Source organism: Urocampus carinirostris, chromosome 5, assembly GCF_059441175.1.
Source record: "Urocampus carinirostris isolate Australia breed hairy pipefish chromosome 5, RoL_Ucar_1.0, whole genome shotgun sequence".
NCBI classification, from domain to species: domain Eukaryota; kingdom Metazoa; phylum Chordata; class Actinopteri; order Syngnathiformes; family Syngnathidae; genus Urocampus; species Urocampus carinirostris.
In genome coordinates, this window is record NC_142353.1 from 14,456,755 (window position 1) to 14,473,618 (window position 16,864).

Genomic DNA, 16,864 nt, shown 5'->3' on the forward strand with positions numbered 1-16,864 from the left:
CAGTCCTAGGGAGCAATAAGCCAATCCGAATACAGTATACAAGGCACGATGAAAGTCCGTGAAGCAGCGAGAGCTTGAAAGGTAAACCATGTTATAACGAGGGATAACTGTATATATTTTCTTTTATATGGACCAAAATTTGTTTTTAGAGAGCATTGTAATATCAGAACAGTAACACATAGTGTGAGAAAAATAATTTGCCAACAGAAAAAGAAGAAAAACTGCATAATTAAAAATGCCTAATGGCAAGATTCTGTCAAAACAAGGAGGTGGCTGGGACATTTGGCATTGTTCCTAACAGGGATGGTTCTGCCCTGGTGGAGGTCTTTACTCTACTGAGAGTCTAGTTTGTTATGTTTTCATATCTAAATGTGCATGGGATTCATTTCGTGTTATTCCTACATAGCAGTTGGCCTCAAGTGTCAGCCTGTATGCTCCGTTGTGGGCGATGTTTCCTCAGGGCAAAAGACAGCAGTGGCTTTGCTGGACAAAAATAAACGGCCTGGAAAAAGCAACACACGCACGGCAATCAAGCGGCAGTGGAAGTGGAACTGAAAAAAAATGTTTTGTGAACTCTACAAACAATCCCGTCTTCGAATTTAAGATTTTTTTTTTTCTGGTGACTGATGAAAGAAGAAGCTCTCGAGTCGCCCACCTTAACAACACAAAACATGCGTGCGTTGACCTTTTCTCTGAAGGACTTAGCTTCCTCTTTCTCTATTCACTTGAAAATTGTGTTATTTCCCTAATCAGCTGATGGGCAAGAAAAAAAAAACATGTAGCCATCAATCAATTTTGTTCTCCATAAAACCAATCCCATCCATCCGATTCAATTAAAATACACATGCAAACACTAACACACAATATAGCGCGGGGGGTGGGCAACCTGCAGTCTGCGTTTGGCTTTAAAATCCGGCCAGCTAAATGTTAAAAACATCATAAGAATATGTATGAAATGAGTAAAAATGGTAATGCTGATTAAAAAAGAGTTAATTTGGTCCTACTCATGTCCCCAGTGTCCCCAACATTCAAATATAAGGTTTTTCCGTGCTTGCTATTTGTTTTGTATTTTAAGTATTTATTTTAGCTATCAATATATTTTTGAGTTAAAAAAACAATCGCTTTTGAGCTAGCCGAGTTTTTCAATGCATGTTATCAAATTTAGAAAAATGGGACATCATATATCCTTCTTTCCATCCATTATCTGCACCACTTATCCTCAGTAGGGTCGCGGGGGTGTTGGAGCCCATCCAAGCTATCTTCGGTCAGTGGGCAGGGGACACCCTGAACTGGTTGCCAGTCAGTCGCAGGGCACACAGAGACAGATAACGCGCTCATTCACATGTAGGGACAATTTGGACGATATGTTGTGTTTGTATTTGTAAATCCAGAGTTATAAACAATCAAATCGAGAGAATTACATGTTGCACATTTGATAGGTTGTCCCATTGTATAGGAATATATGTCACAGATAACTTTGAAGCTAATAAAATAAAGAACTTTTGAGTTTTTTTCTTCTGTTTTTTTTATGTTTGTTTTATCTAAAAGTAAATGTTAAACAAGAAAATATTTGGTATGCTGAAATTTCGAATTTTAACTGAATGACATTTACTGCGGTAAATGTCCTGAAATCTAAACAGTTCTAAACAATTACAGTAAGAATTATTTTTTTTAAAAAACCTTCCTGAACAAACATTTCGAGGGATTTTTCATACATACCAACTCACTTGCACATTCACACCTAGGGACAATTTGAACTGGCCAATTACCTGACATGCATGTTTTTCAAATGTGGGAAAAAAACGGAGGAAACCCACACAAGTACGGCGAGAACATGCAAACTCCGCACAGTAGGACTCGATAACCTCCGAACTGTCAAAATGAGATACTTCGATAAGTTGAAACTTTAGCATACACCTAAAATAAGCAAATAAGACATCAATCTATTTTAAACTTGCAAGGAGGACAGGGACACATTTTACATGATAAAGTCCAACCTGTTTAAAGGCCCCCGCTTAAGTCCTTTCTTGATATTGAATCTCCTGGGTTACAAAAGCAGATTGGCTCTAAAGGTTGTAGATATCAACGAATGGCAACACTGACAATAATGTAATAGTCAAAACTAACAATGAGAACAAACTGGCATCCTGTGACATCACCTTTGCGGATGTCCACTATCAAAAACAGAATACATTTGTCATATGTCTTTCCAAAATAGCAGGGACCATGTGAAAATAATTTATACATGATCTTTCTTTTGTCATGTATTGGCGAGGTATCGGATTGCACTAGACACTAAAAATCTTCTAATCAATTCTTTTTTTTTTCTGGCTCATGCGGCCCACCCATAGAGTTGGCAAACTACAGCCCGCAGGCCAAATCAGGCTCGCCATCAGATTTAATCTGGTCTGTGACCAAAAGCTGAGAGAAGCACAAGAGTAAAGTGAGCCACAAACAATAAACTGCAGTTTTAAATATATCCACAAGATGTTGCCAAAGCCAGGCGCCACTTCATAGCTGGATTTGCTGACTACCATTTATCAACCAGACTACATTTTGAGGAAACGACCACCCCAAAGTTTATCTACATAAAATTTAAGTCTCAGATGCGCTATCTAAGGAAACACGTTTGCTCTCTGATGGAGAGCACTCACATGGATTTCTTAGCCTGTATCCTTTTGTACACCCTAAAAATAATTATATTTTTCATTGCACCCATGGCCAACATTTAAATAGTTTGCTCTTTTTTGCTGCACTTGCCTTTTTATTTAGAAATATATTAGACTTCATGCAATGTACACTCTGGAATTTTCATTACAAATGATGGAACATAGTGCTATTACTTCTAATTCAAGTGTTTATTTGTAAACGAATGTATTCATATTTATATTTCGAGTGTTTCAAACCATTTGTAGTCTCCCATTATAAATAAGCATGCAATGAGACATAACTTGTGCAAGTAAATCCAAACAGGGAAAAAAAATGGATTGGCTCAGGTTTTTTATTTTCCTTATCTTGCCGAGGTATATAGGGCTTAACCCTTGTGTTGTGTTAGGGTCCCCAGTGACCTATTTTGGGGTTATAAAATGTAATAACTGTCTTACTGGCCATAAAATTTAATCACAATTGGAATATATAGCTATAGCTGCATATAATGTTTGTTAGGATGCTGTATTAACCTTATTTAGCAACTTCCCTCTTGTTGGTGGACTCAGTTAGACCCTGAGTACAAATTGACCCGCTAACAACAGTTAGTGGTCCTAATTCCTGGCACATCATGAAGGTTAAGGCTGTCTATCAGCATATACCAAAAAGTAACTACATCAATCAGGGATTTGTTTTTTCTCTGGCCTGGCTCCTTTGCAATTTTTTTCAACCAAATATAGCCCGCGACTCAAAAACTTTGCCAACCCCTGCTTTAGCGTCTTTGACTAGCCAAATGTGCATTTTTGGGGGGGAATTTGGGAGGTAGCCTGGGAAAAAAAGGCCGAGCTTGCAACTCAGAAATCGAATTTGAGTCATCTGCCATGCAAACATGCAAACATGCTGTGCTTACCGTGCGGCCCCTGCTGTGCTCAACCAACTGGAGGACTAATTGTGCGCTTGTTAGGACTCATTCAATGACAGACGGTGGAGAGCATTTTGACATGTTTCGGGCCCACAAGATATTTTTCTGTTCAATGATTGCGGGTAAAGTGAACAAAACAATGAAAAGAATAGACACTACTTTTGCTTGCAGGGGAAACAAAAAAGTTGTGTTTTGCCATTTTACAATGTTTTATGACAAACAGCGGACTAAAGGTGGGCTGCATAGAAAGCATCCCATCTCCCTGTGGACATATTCAAAATGGGGCATTGCGGTCAAAGCGAGAAGGTTGATTCATCAGTAAAATGTTTCTAAGCTTTAAATTTATACTGCAGTAGGATGAGACACTTCTGTTTTTAAAACGCAATTGAAAAAATTATTTGAAAAGACGTTTTTGTCGTAAATTAGTTTTAGCTTTGCCCGGCATCAAGCCATAAACTGTCACTCTTTTGTGAGTTTATTGTTTTCGTCAAAGTTATCAAGAAATGACTGGATGTTTTTTACAGAAACTTTTTACATTTAGAAAAAAAAAATGCATTTAAATATCATGGTTCACAGTTCAGGGACCTCTTAACCACATGGGTCATCAGGGCACCAATGAGGACGCAACTCTGGACAGCTTTCTCTCCTCCTGCCCCCTTGGACTGTGTCCTGGAGAATCGTCTTGGTCAGTCCTGATGATCTTGTGTCGTGACCATACCACTGAAGTTTCTGTATGTGGACACTTGACAACAGTTCTTTCGAGGGTTTAATGTGCCCTAAGATGGTGTTGCACAGCGTTCCATTTGTCACATGGGCTAAGTAGGTAAAGCCTTTAAGTTCCTTGTGTCTGGCAAGTGCCGTTATGGTTTGAGCTATCCTGGCCATTATTTCTGGTTCTGACCCCTCTTCTTGTATGACAGCTCCAAGATATTTAAATTTGGTGACAGGTTGTAACTCTCCGTGGTTGATAGTAATGTTTGTGGTGATACATTGGGGATTGTTGGTCATTACATTTGTTTTTTATGTGTTGATTTTTATCCCATACTGGCTTGATGCTTTGTCTAGGGCGATTGACCAGATCTCTGAGTTTCTCTTTGTCTCCTGCCTATCCGGCAATATCAACAGTAAAACGGATGTTAGTAATGTCATGTTTCCTGATACTGACTGTACCTTCATGTTGCTTCGGAGGTTCGGACATGATGTTCTCCAGGAAGATAATAATAATAAACTTGAAGAGAGAATACAGCCTTTTCTCACACTGACTGTGGTTTGAAACCATGATTCAATGGTACCATTGATCGGTACGGGACTGTTGGCATTGGCATACAGTTGTCAAAGGTCTGATCTAGTTTCTGGCCCATGTTGTACTCCTGCATGGTGGCCCATTAAGCGCCTTCTTGAAATCAAGAAAAGCGTGATAGAGGTTTGAAACTTCCCACATAGGATGCGCATATTAAAAATCTGTTCTGTGGTGTTCCTTCCCTTCCTAAAACCTGCCTGTTTTTCGGCAAGGATGTTTTCTGCTTGTGGTTTTTGTTTTTAGCATAACTTAACTTGCATGGCTGATAAGACTGATGATTCTGGAGTCGGAGCATACAACACAAAGCAAAAAGTATGGAATCATCAGTCTTGGACAAGTACTCACTAGGAGATTTTATTCTTTAGAACAAACTCAGATAAAAAACATGAAAAGGCTATTCAAATGTTCTTGGCATTCAGAAACACTACAATAAATGAATAAAAAACTTTGTGGTGTTCTGTAAATGCTACTTTAATAGAATTAGGCACAGTGAAAGTTGAAGGTTTCCTTTCGTTGGTTGCATAATTACTAGCTATGTTGTCCACGCAGATGGCCACTATCCTGTTAGCCAGATCTTTTCGCAAATCTTTGTCAAGATTTTTATAGTTTGCTCACCACCATTTGGAATGAGTTCTGATGGTATTTTGTTGATTCCTGGAGACTTTTCGTTCTTCAGCGAGGGAATATCTGCCTGTACTTCTTCTCTGTGGATAGGGAAATCGGCCAGTATTCTTAAATGACTCACGACCCGGTACTGGTCTGCTGCCCGGTGGTTGCCAACTCCTGCTTTGAGGGACATTGTGTGTTATTCAGCGCTTCTTAGGTCATTAAGAAACAATATGGATTCCAACAATAAGAAAAAAATATTCAACTGCAATACAAACAAGCATTTTTTGAATGCTCATAGGTCGATAAATGAGTAGTGATTTGCTTAAAATGATGGCTTTGTTCATATCTATATCAGTATAAACATTTTATAGAAGTATTAAAGTCAGGTGTCTTAATGGAGCCTCTTATTTCTAGGAGGGAGATATTTTGAGGTTCACACAAACATAAGAGTAGATGTCATTTCGACATTATACCATACAAAACAATCACAAGAATAATTGTGTCCTATTGTGTCCAGACAAGCGCTGCATGGATAGGCACTTCCTTACAGCTCGTGGCAATAAACTGGTTGCTCTGGCCAGTTTCCCGGGATCCGGCAACACGTGGTGCCGTCACCTCATCGAGCTGGCCACCGGATTCTACACCGGCAGCTATTACTTTGATGCCTCGCTCTACAATAAAGGTAGACGAGGTCTTACCTTTATGAGCCTCACTTGCCTCCATGCCTCGAAGAGGGAAATGCATTTGTTGTGCACTTTCGTATTCTGCAGGCTTCAAAGGTGAGCGAGATCACTGGCGGAGCGGGAGGACTGTCTGCATTAAGACGCATGAGAGCGGTAAAAAGGACATTGAAGCCTTTGACTCCAGCATCCTCATCATCCGAAACCCGTACAAGGCTCTCATGGCGGAATTTAACCGCATGTACGGCGGCCACATCGGATTTGCTTCTCAGGCCAACTGGAAAGGAAAAGGTGAGTCTCGGGACGTGAAGCTAATCGATTTCATGTGTTTTGGAGCTGGCACATTGTTGAAATATTCAAGAGCGGAGAAGGATAACTGAAACAGAACGATTTTGAGAAATCTGGACGATGATGGATATCATTGACATTCAAAAAATCAGAAATTGGCAAAAATGAAACACTGAAATTTAAACCGTATTTTCCGTACTTTGAGGTGCACAGGATTAATTAAAACTTCAGTAAGAGTTAGGGTTGCATAAAAATACAGGGTTTGTACAAGTGTTTAAAATCCTTGAAAATGCTTGAATTTTAATGTGCTTTTTAAGGGTTGAAAAGTGCTAGAATTTTGGGTGAAATGCTTGTAAATGCTTGAAATTTTTGCCATTTTATTCAACAATTCTGCTTCAAAGAGACGCAGTTGCTGCTCTCTGGTGGCTTCGTTTTACCATATAATCTTTTCTTCCCTTGTGATTAACGGAAGCTGGCATGAGTTTGTATGACATTGTCTTTTGAAGCATCATTGCCGCCTACAGGTAGTGCCCAAGAGGACAGGTGCATGCTACGCCTAAACAGGGCACTACAAAATGTGTATTAGTGCAAGAATTACATATCAATTATGGACATTTATTACGGCCCATGCAAACTATTCAGCGTTTCCCAGTGGTAAACTGTAAACGGAAGAACTTCTTGCAACCGAAAATGTAAGGTACATATTATTGTCATTTTTACCCAACACTTATATGGGGAGGGATTTGTCTCAAAAATATTTACACACATATTGTTCGGATCCACAAATATATTTGCAATCTAAAAATTATACGTCTTGATAAATGCACGCACAGGCTGCAAACCAGGAAATGTCTACGTGCCATATTCTTCAAATAATGATTTTAAGTGTTATCTTAGTCATATTTTTCACGTATATTATTTGCAAACTATATAACATCACCCAAAGGAGGTTGCAATGATTCATAATTTGAAATCCGAATAAAAATAAATAACTGACCTCTACTGTTTTGCAACCAAAGGCCAGTCTGTAATAAACGTGTTTTCTGAAACGATTATATATAAAATATCAAGTTGTTTTTTTTAAACTAAATCGGTTTACTCAAAGGTAACCGTTAAAGGTCCCTGCAAAGCAATTGGGTGAGACATTTCCACAAGGGAGCAGTTTTGAGCGACACAAGGCTGTACTTGCCCAAGACACATCACAGGAAATGGTGCCCCTCTGACCCTAGTGGTTAAGGGATTCAAACAAACAAACAAACAAACAAACAAACAACCAAACAACCAACCAACCACTATCATATGAGTGCTTATGATGTGATCAGGGGATGCTGTAATAATAATCTGTAGCCTCTTATAGTCTGTCGTCTCTGCAGCCCTTTGAGACTTCTTGTTATACAGGGCTATACAAATAAACTTGACTTGACAAGATTAAAAATCGCATATCTTAATAGTAAATATATTTGTGGCTCTGCAAAATACATGATTCCATTGGATTTCTTCCTTATTGGTACGGGAGAAACCGGAAAGTTGGCTTTGAAGGTCGTTAAAAGTGCTTGAATTTGGCCATTAACATGATGTACGAACCCTAAAATCAAATAAATACATTTAAATAAAAAATATTTATTTTATAGAACATAAATTAACACTTTTACATCTGGTTTCTCTAATAAATTGATAAATGTATTCATATATGGTTACTTTGCTGCGCTCATTCTGAAGTGTCCCCTTTTTTGCCAGCAAGTGAATGACTTCCCAAATTACCAGACTTCTTTTATTTAGCTGATGTTAATTCGGAAAAATTATTTTCCTGGAATTCATTTTATCGTACAAATTAAAACACCCCATAAAAACACACCCTCATAAAATACATTAATTTTGGGGGTTTGATCATTTGGTTTCATAGATTAAAATGACAGTGTTTATTATTTGACCACAAGATGTCGCTGTATTGTATTGTCCAACTGAAAATGAGTGCTAAAAATGCAAGGAAGAATACAAACTTGAAGTGACCAAATTGCTCTATTTTTTTTTTTTTTTTTTTTTTTGCCGTAGCTTTAAGATTGCGAGTAATTATGTCAGCTTTCTCTGGGTGAGGCTCATTTTATCTGTTGAATAATCCCGTATTTATTAACCAAAAACATTGAATACTTTTTTCTTCGCTGTATTAACCAGGGGGCTTATGCACACACGTGTGATTGTATAATGTAAACGATGCAATGATAATTATACCCAACCGATGTGTTGCAACATCTCGTTGGGAGTCATCAGGTGACCAAACCATCCAATCCCAACCCCTAATGCCGAGTGCCAAGCAGTGAATCAATGGGTACCATTTTTGTAAGTCTTATGTATGCCTCGGCGGAGGTGCGAACCAGCGACCCCAAGGCCACAGAGCTGGTCAATCAAAAAACATCGAATAGAAAATGAAATATAAATACGCAAATCAGAAGTCTCCTGATAAACACAATTTACCACAAATGTAATCTGTGTGCCTGAGTAAATGTAGACTTAAGCGTCTCATGTTTGTGATCAAATGCAAATGTTCTGATCCCAACTGCTGATGTTTTGCCAGCTGAAATGTCACGAATAGCTTAGAAAATGTAAAAAGCTGGTTCAAACATCATGCACACAAAAACGGAGCCAAACTGCACAGAAACAACGCTCGCAAAGAATCTCGGGGTTGTCATCGTCAAATATTTGCAGATCCTTTTTTCTGTCATTTGCTTTCTAGATTTGAGCTTGAGACGCGTTTTGCTAGAAGACTGAAGAATGCCGTCGCTTCCCAGTTCGCTTATTTGCCGTAGAATAGCACAAAAGCGTTCGCACCGAACAGTCTGACGACAAAGGGAAATGTGTCGAACGATAACGGGGGTTTGACCTTGCTGTGTTGTTCGATTTTGTTTTATGTGACTTTTTTAGGGTGGTGGAAAGATGAAGCTTGATAGGACAAAAACTCAGTCTGAATTAAAGTCAAGCGAACATTTTATAATCTGTGAATAATTTACGAAGAAATTCTAAATCATGGATGCCAAACTTAGTTTGGCTCAGGGGCCATTGAAAGTGGTATTTAGTTTATTTTAACAGTCAAATTAAAAACATTTTTCCTAATATACTGGATCAAAAGGGAAATAATATGCAGTGTGGAGTTGGTAATGTTGAGGATTGTTTTTTTCCAGTGATTTATGAAACAGTGTGTATTATTTGACCAATAGATCCCGCTGCATTGCGTAGTGCAACCAAAAATGAGTGCTAAAAAGCATCTCAAAATAAGGAGACTCAAAGTGAGCAAACTGCACCATTTTTCTTTTCGTTTTTGTTAGAAGGTTTTTGCCATTGGGGTACCTGTAGCAGCAAGATGGTAACCAATCATTCAAGCTCCCTCTAGGTGAATAATAAATACAAATTTCTTGACCTTAAAGTATTTTAGAAATGTACTTTTACATGATTTTCAAGTATTTTTGTACATTATTTAAATCAAAAATTGTTTTAATTATTTTTTTCCCACTAGAAAACACTAAATAATACACATAGTTTCTTTAAGAATGATTTTTAATATATAATAAAGTGAAGAAAAATAACACACTATTTCCTGCCCCCCAAAAAACAAAACTATTTTGCATAGTTATTTTGCCCAATATTTGTACTGCTTTTCTTCTCTTTTAAACTTTTTGCAGTTTTTAAGTAAAGAACTTTTCAAAATATTCACATGCAGTAGAAGTGTCTGGTCTATACAGTGGAAGCATTGACAGACTCGCAGGAGTGTGTGCAAGAGACCGAGACTTGCAAAGTATTTTTAGAGGAAACTTGAATAGCGTCTGTATTGTTATGGATGATATAAAGTCGGCTGCCGTGAAAAGGGCACCGAGGCACACATTTAACCACCCCTCTACTTGCATTTGTGTGGCAGCCTCCAGGAATCCGACTCCATAATTCAAAATAAAAGAAGATAATCATAAAACATTCAATCTTGATGTCATATTCAAGACATTGACTTTCACCATTCATGGCCGCGACTTTTAAATTCTGTTTGCAGTTACATTGATGATTATTGAGGACGAGTTCTGCCATAGGCACAAAATAAATGTATAAATAAATAAATACAGACAAATATATCCCATATGAATAAATGTACACATAAATAAATCACGTAATACCAAAACATATGAAATACTTTATATAGTCAAGCATTTTTTTTATTTTGTCATTTATTTCAGTTTTTAATTTTGTCTTTTATTGTGTACTTTTGTGTGTTTATTTTTTTAATTTAGTTTGTCACCACAAAATGATTCTTAAATGAAGGGCCGTAACTAACTGTCTGTCCTTTCTACCTATTGGTTGATCGACGAGTGCACTGATCGTTCATTGTTGATCAACTAATAGGTGAAAAGCTCAGGCAATCGGGCTGCCACTTCTGATTTTAATATGTTTGGTTGTGACAAAATACATGACAAACTCCACGACAAAATGCACTATAACATATATGAGGAAATACTTACCAAAATACACTACAGAATACATGACAAAATACATGACAAAATACACAAATAATTTAAGAAATACACGGGAAAAAATATGCCAAAATAAATTACAAACTACACAAATAAATACCCAACAAAATACAAGACAAAATATCTGACAAATTACAAGACAAAATACATGGCAAAATAAATGACATAATACTCATACATGACAAAATGTATGACAAAATAGCTTTTAAAATAGATGACAAGAAGAATTACAAAATACATGACAAAATACCCAACAAAAGAAATGAAAATATACATGACAAAATACAAGACAAATTAGACAAAAAAAAAACATGAGAAAATACTTGACGAAATACACAAAGAAATGCATGACAAAATACGCAACAAATTACACCACAAAATAAATAAAGAAATACAGAGGAAAACACATGCCAAATCAAATGACAAAATACATGACAAAATAAATGACTTAATACTCATTAATATACATGACCAAAATGAGATAAGGAATTCCAAAATACACGACAAGCTACCCAACAATAGAAATGAAAAAATGGATGACAAAATACTGGACAAAATAGACAACAAAATACATGAGAAAGTACTTGACAAAATACACAACAAAATACAAAAAAAAATGCAAGACAAAATACACAAAAAAAATAAATGAAGAAATACACAGGAAAACACACGCCAAAAAAAATGACAAACTAAAAATACTTGACAAAATACACGACAAAATGCATGACAAAACACATAACAGAATACACAACAGAATACATGACAAAGTCAAGTCAAGTCACATTAATTTGTAAAGTTTTTCATCACAAGATGTCTCAAAGGACTGCACAGGATTACAATTACACCATCCCCTGATCTTAAACCAACATATGGGCAAGAAAAAACTCAAAAATCTCAACATGAGGAAAATAAGAAACCTTGAGAAGTGGTAATCCCCCTTCCACGATGACCAGGGTGTAATAGATATAGCATTGGGTAATAGTTCACAAAACATAGTGAACCTCAATAAAAAAAAATTAAAAAAATAAATAACATTAGGTAACATGATGAAACTGTCCAGAAATTGCATGACAGCAACGATACCTCAAGGCTGTAAAATAGTCTAAAAAGTCAATTTCAACAACGACGCAGCTTCCCATCTCTGCCGGCTGGTCGAGGCAGGCGTTGATATTCTTCAGATCTAGGTGTAAAGTACATGACAAAATACAAGACAAAATAAATGAAGAAATACTCGGGAAAACACATGCCAAAATAAATGACAAACTGAAAAAATAAATATACAACAAAATACATGACAAAATAAACAACAAAATACATGACAAAAAACATGATAAAAGCTCGACAAAATACATGACAAAATACCCTACAAACTACAATAAAAAATACATGACATACTACATGACGAAATAAAATATAAAAAAAATAACCAATAAAATACATAAGAAAATACTTGACAAGAAACACGAAAAAATACACGACAAAATACACAAGAGAAATTAAAAAATACATAACAAAATTCATGCCAAAAATAATGAAAGATTGAATGACAAAATGAATTAGGAAACACCCAAAGAAAATACACAAAATACAAGACAACATGCATGACAGAATGATTGACAAAATACATGAAAAAAAGCATATAGATAAATGCCACAATAAATGACACAATGCATCAATAAATGGATACATTGCATTTATTTCATATATTTAAGTATTACCTATGTATTTATGTGATCATTTATTTATATAGCATATATTTTCAGGTATTTATTCATTTATAGATGTATTTCTACGTATGGCAGTATCAGTCATCCATGGTTGGTCTAGTTTTTGTTCAGCCTCTAGATAAAAACGCCCTGGATAACTGAGCATTATTATAATGTATTTCCTGACTGAAAGACGTTGAAAAAAATTTCAATGAGAATTGTATGTAAATCAGAAACGGGCCATTGCGCAAAAACAGGGCATTGCCAGCGTGCAAAAAGAAGAGAGAAGTCTTCTCTAGTCTGCTGATTGCCTTCAGCAAAACGTGTTGATTTCTTGCCGAGCAAGCACTATTTTGTTCATAGCCAAATTGCCAGCATTTCCTGCCATGTGAGCTGCAAAATGTCCTTCGATCATTTTCCAGTTCCATCAAGTGCAATTGGATACTTTGATTTCTCTAAAGATGGCATTATTTGAAATAATATTATTTGATCCATTAAGCGTGTAGACCCAAGAAAAGGGAAGAAGGAACTGAGGCAGTCGGGATTTAATATTGGTATGGTATTTAATAACAAAACACGGGACAACGTAACAAACAAACAAGGGGTCACAAAACATGTCCAAACAAAATCAAACTTTATCAATAACAATATCCAAACCTGAATCAAAGACCAAACCGGAGATGAAGATGCAAGTAACAACGTAACAACATAACAAACAAACAACTCGGCACTAAACTAATAACAAAATGTTCAAACAAGAAACCTGGTGTGGCAGTGGAAATGTAATGAAAAACAGGTTCAGGTATGCTGGGTCACTGTGCCATTGGAGTTATCCGGCCAAAGGGGTCGACGCCAAATTCTCCATATGGTTGGGGCCAGGTGATCGCCATGCTTAAAATTTAAAAAATGGACGTGAAATCGTGCGTTTTTGTGGCTGTTTCAGCCTGCAGTTAAAACTCGGGAGCGGTTTGTACAAAGACAAAATTGAGTTTCGTCTTTGAATTTGAGCACGTGGCTTTTAATCAGCTGCTCTCTGCAGTTCAAAATTTACCGTACATAAAACCTTAGCTCGCTGTTTAAAATCCGGGTCGGCGCGCCGTCCAGAAAGCCGCAATGTAGAAAGCCAAGTTTATTCAGTGGATTGAGGTCAGCCTACTTTACGGGCTGCGGTCGTTCTGCCGGTTTTTCTTTGGCTTTTATGATTCGCCATTGAGTTGTGCACTTTGCAGCTATCGCACGCATACATTTCCTCTCTGCTGGCACCGAAAAACGAGCAAGGTGGAATTAAAAATGTGAGCGTTTGACTAGAAGGTACTCAACTTGAGTGTTGGGGACTTTATGAAAAACACTATTTTTTCAGTTACTAGTTACTTTATTTAAAAGTTACCTCACAGATTATCGACACCATAGAGTAGCTATCTAGATACAAATTTCCATATATACTTACATAGAAGTCGACCCTCTGAGACTGCATTAAAGTAGCCAAATAATAAAATAAATATGAAAAAATATGTACACCCACTTGTAGAAGCATATTTCTTGGCTTGTGCAATCTTGAGAGCTTGCATACGATGACTTAGCCAAGACACTCAATATCCATTTTCGCTCTGGGCTTCAAACCACTAGTAGATCTTCTCGGTATTGTTCCTTTTTCTTAATCCAAACATAGTTAATTTTTAAAGTAAAATAAGCGAAATCCAGCACACTTTTACCATACATTCAGTTATCACGTTTACCCCCATTGATTTTGTTGTCCCTGTATAAGCGTGCTGCCTACCACTCCCTACTAGTGCCACACAACCAAATATGCGCATATAAGCTAACACACTGATTGGGTATTTTATTTCATACTTGTAAATATGGCTTAAATGCATGTATATACAGCGGAGAGAATATCTCAATGAGGAGAAATTCAGCGTATACTCTGTGTTTGAAACGGCGCCACCATGATTGTATTTTGTTGTACTTTATAGATAGATAAAATCTTGACTAACTATTATCACTGGTGAATGAGGTTTGTATGTGACAATATGAGTAAAGCAGAATTGATCTCAATAAATTATCTGCACTTAATGAGCAACACAGTAACTCATAACGGATTACAATATAAAAAAGTATAGTATTTATACAAGAACCAATAAACGTGAGAATTTCGCTGTACTAAGAAAAATCGAGTTCACAAGCAGTCCCAAAAGCTACCACTAGAATCCGCTAGTGACCGCTCACTGCTCAGGATTGCTTACTGCCAGCATCAGCTAAATTAGTTTGCACATAGAAACAACGGCAGGAAAAAACTGAAAAATGTAAAATTGTGTTGTATAATGTGGTACCTACTTACTCACAGTAAGACAACCTATGCAGAATACGTTGACAATATTAGCAATCTACGATGACGTATCTGCTACTAGCGACAGACATAATCTAGGTTGGAGCCGAAATGGGCAAGACAAGATGGGTTTATTAAATTATAAAAAAAAAAATCATTTTATAAAAATGTTATAAATATTTAAAATGATCATAAAATGTCTAAAATACGGGAACATATAGGTATGGGATATTTGTGGCTCCTTGAAAATTCCACCCCTCACCTGACCTTCCTCTGCAGACCATGCACTCGCATTCGTTCCAGGGCGCATAAGAAACTCACATTTTATCTTATTTATATCATCTTACTTCTCCTATTGCTGTATAATTTATTTTGGAAGAAGAAGGAGAATTTACTTTTATTGCCATTCTTTGTAACCATGCACACAGAACGAAATGTCGATACACCTGACACGTACAGTTAAACTGTAGCGAGCCGATGCAGCCGCAGCCAAACAGGGCGCAGTCATTTTAGACCCAACTGCTGTGTTGGAAGTCATTAGGTGAGCAAACCCCCCAATTCCAACCGTTAATGCCGAGCGCCAAGCAGGTAGGCAATGAGTACCAATGCTGTAAGTCTTAGGTATGACTCGGCCAAGGCTTGAACCAGCGACCTCCCAGTCTCGGAGCGGGCGCCCTACCATCTAGGCTACCCAGCTGGTTACTATTAGAATGTTTTAAGTGATCAGGAAGGTGGGTTTCATAGCTATTGAGGGTTTACTTGACGGGAGGAGACCAATTTGTTTTTAAGCATTTCATTTCAGGAAAATTGTCTTTTTACACAAGCAATTCGAGCTACGCCATGATCACGGAGCAAATTAAGCCCATATGAAGACGTACCACTGTAATTGCGTTTCCAGGAACGCGTTCCTTTGAAATGCGTTACTCCTAACACCGCCTCATAAGAATGTGTATGTCTGTCACAGTGAATTTCATTTGGGGCTGCAAAGGATGCATCCGTTACGATCAAAACAACATCTCCAAGTTAAAATTTGCCAAGTTAGTTCCACTGACGCACCCGCGACCTTTCTTAACCTCATGTGGTGAGGCTTTTAAATACCAAGGCAAATAATCAAGCCGCGGTGACGGAATCTGTTTTCAGAAATGAGAGGAAGCGAGGCTTTAGTCACGCCGCTTGATGGCACGATGACTCACGTCGCCGCGCACGACCAGCACGCTCCTCGGGCGCTCGTGCCAAAATCAATTAGGGGGCGCAAGTGCATCTGTCTATACTTGGCCACATGTCCGTGATAATTAGACTTGTTTGTAAGCAGCCGGGAGGTGTTTTAGGGAAGTTTTGCTTGGACGTGAGGGTTTTTCGTGACAAAAGTCCAATTATAGACAAATGATTGCAATTTCTAAGGAAAAGTTATTTAAAAGGAAATGTATAGGGCAAAAAAATGTAAAAGACTTAATGCCCACATTCGTTTAGTTCTTCTTAAAAGGGATAGGGGACTACCAAAACCAGATTTCTGTATTAGCTTTAGGGTTGCAACAACGAATCAACATACTCGATTGAAATGAAAGGCCTTAACTACTTAGATCATCAGTTCATTGTATCACGTGATTTATCATTCATCAAGAATGTTAAATCAATGCAAATTGGAGTGCACACCATTTCTTGTACTACCACTTTGATCCGGCAGAGGGCGTCAAGACAGTTTTATAAAAAAAAGCTGTGTTACATTTTTTATATACTACTTTTTGAACATTTCATCATTTACAAACAAAAGTGACATGAAAGTTTCAACTTAGTAGCGTTGGACTGTTTCATCATGAAATAAAGTTAACAATTTTCAAGGGAACAAACAGAAATACAGAGAAACACAATCGGAAAATGA

At 37.3% G+C, this 16,864-nt stretch overlaps 1 protein-coding gene across 1 annotated transcript in view; it reads left to right on the top strand.

The window, feature by feature from the left end:
- wscd2 (WSC domain sialate O sulfotransferase 2) overlaps positions 1–16,864 on the top strand; it is a 158,798-nt gene that overhangs the window by 127,848 nt on the left and 14,086 nt on the right. Inside the window, exons 7-8 of the mRNA XM_088335866.1 lie at positions 5,995–6,159; positions 6,248–6,448. Of these exons, the coding sequence (XP_088191992.1) occupies positions 5,995–6,159; positions 6,248–6,448 (366 nt within the window). The remainder of the gene's footprint in view (positions 1–5,994; positions 6,160–6,247; positions 6,449–16,864) is intronic.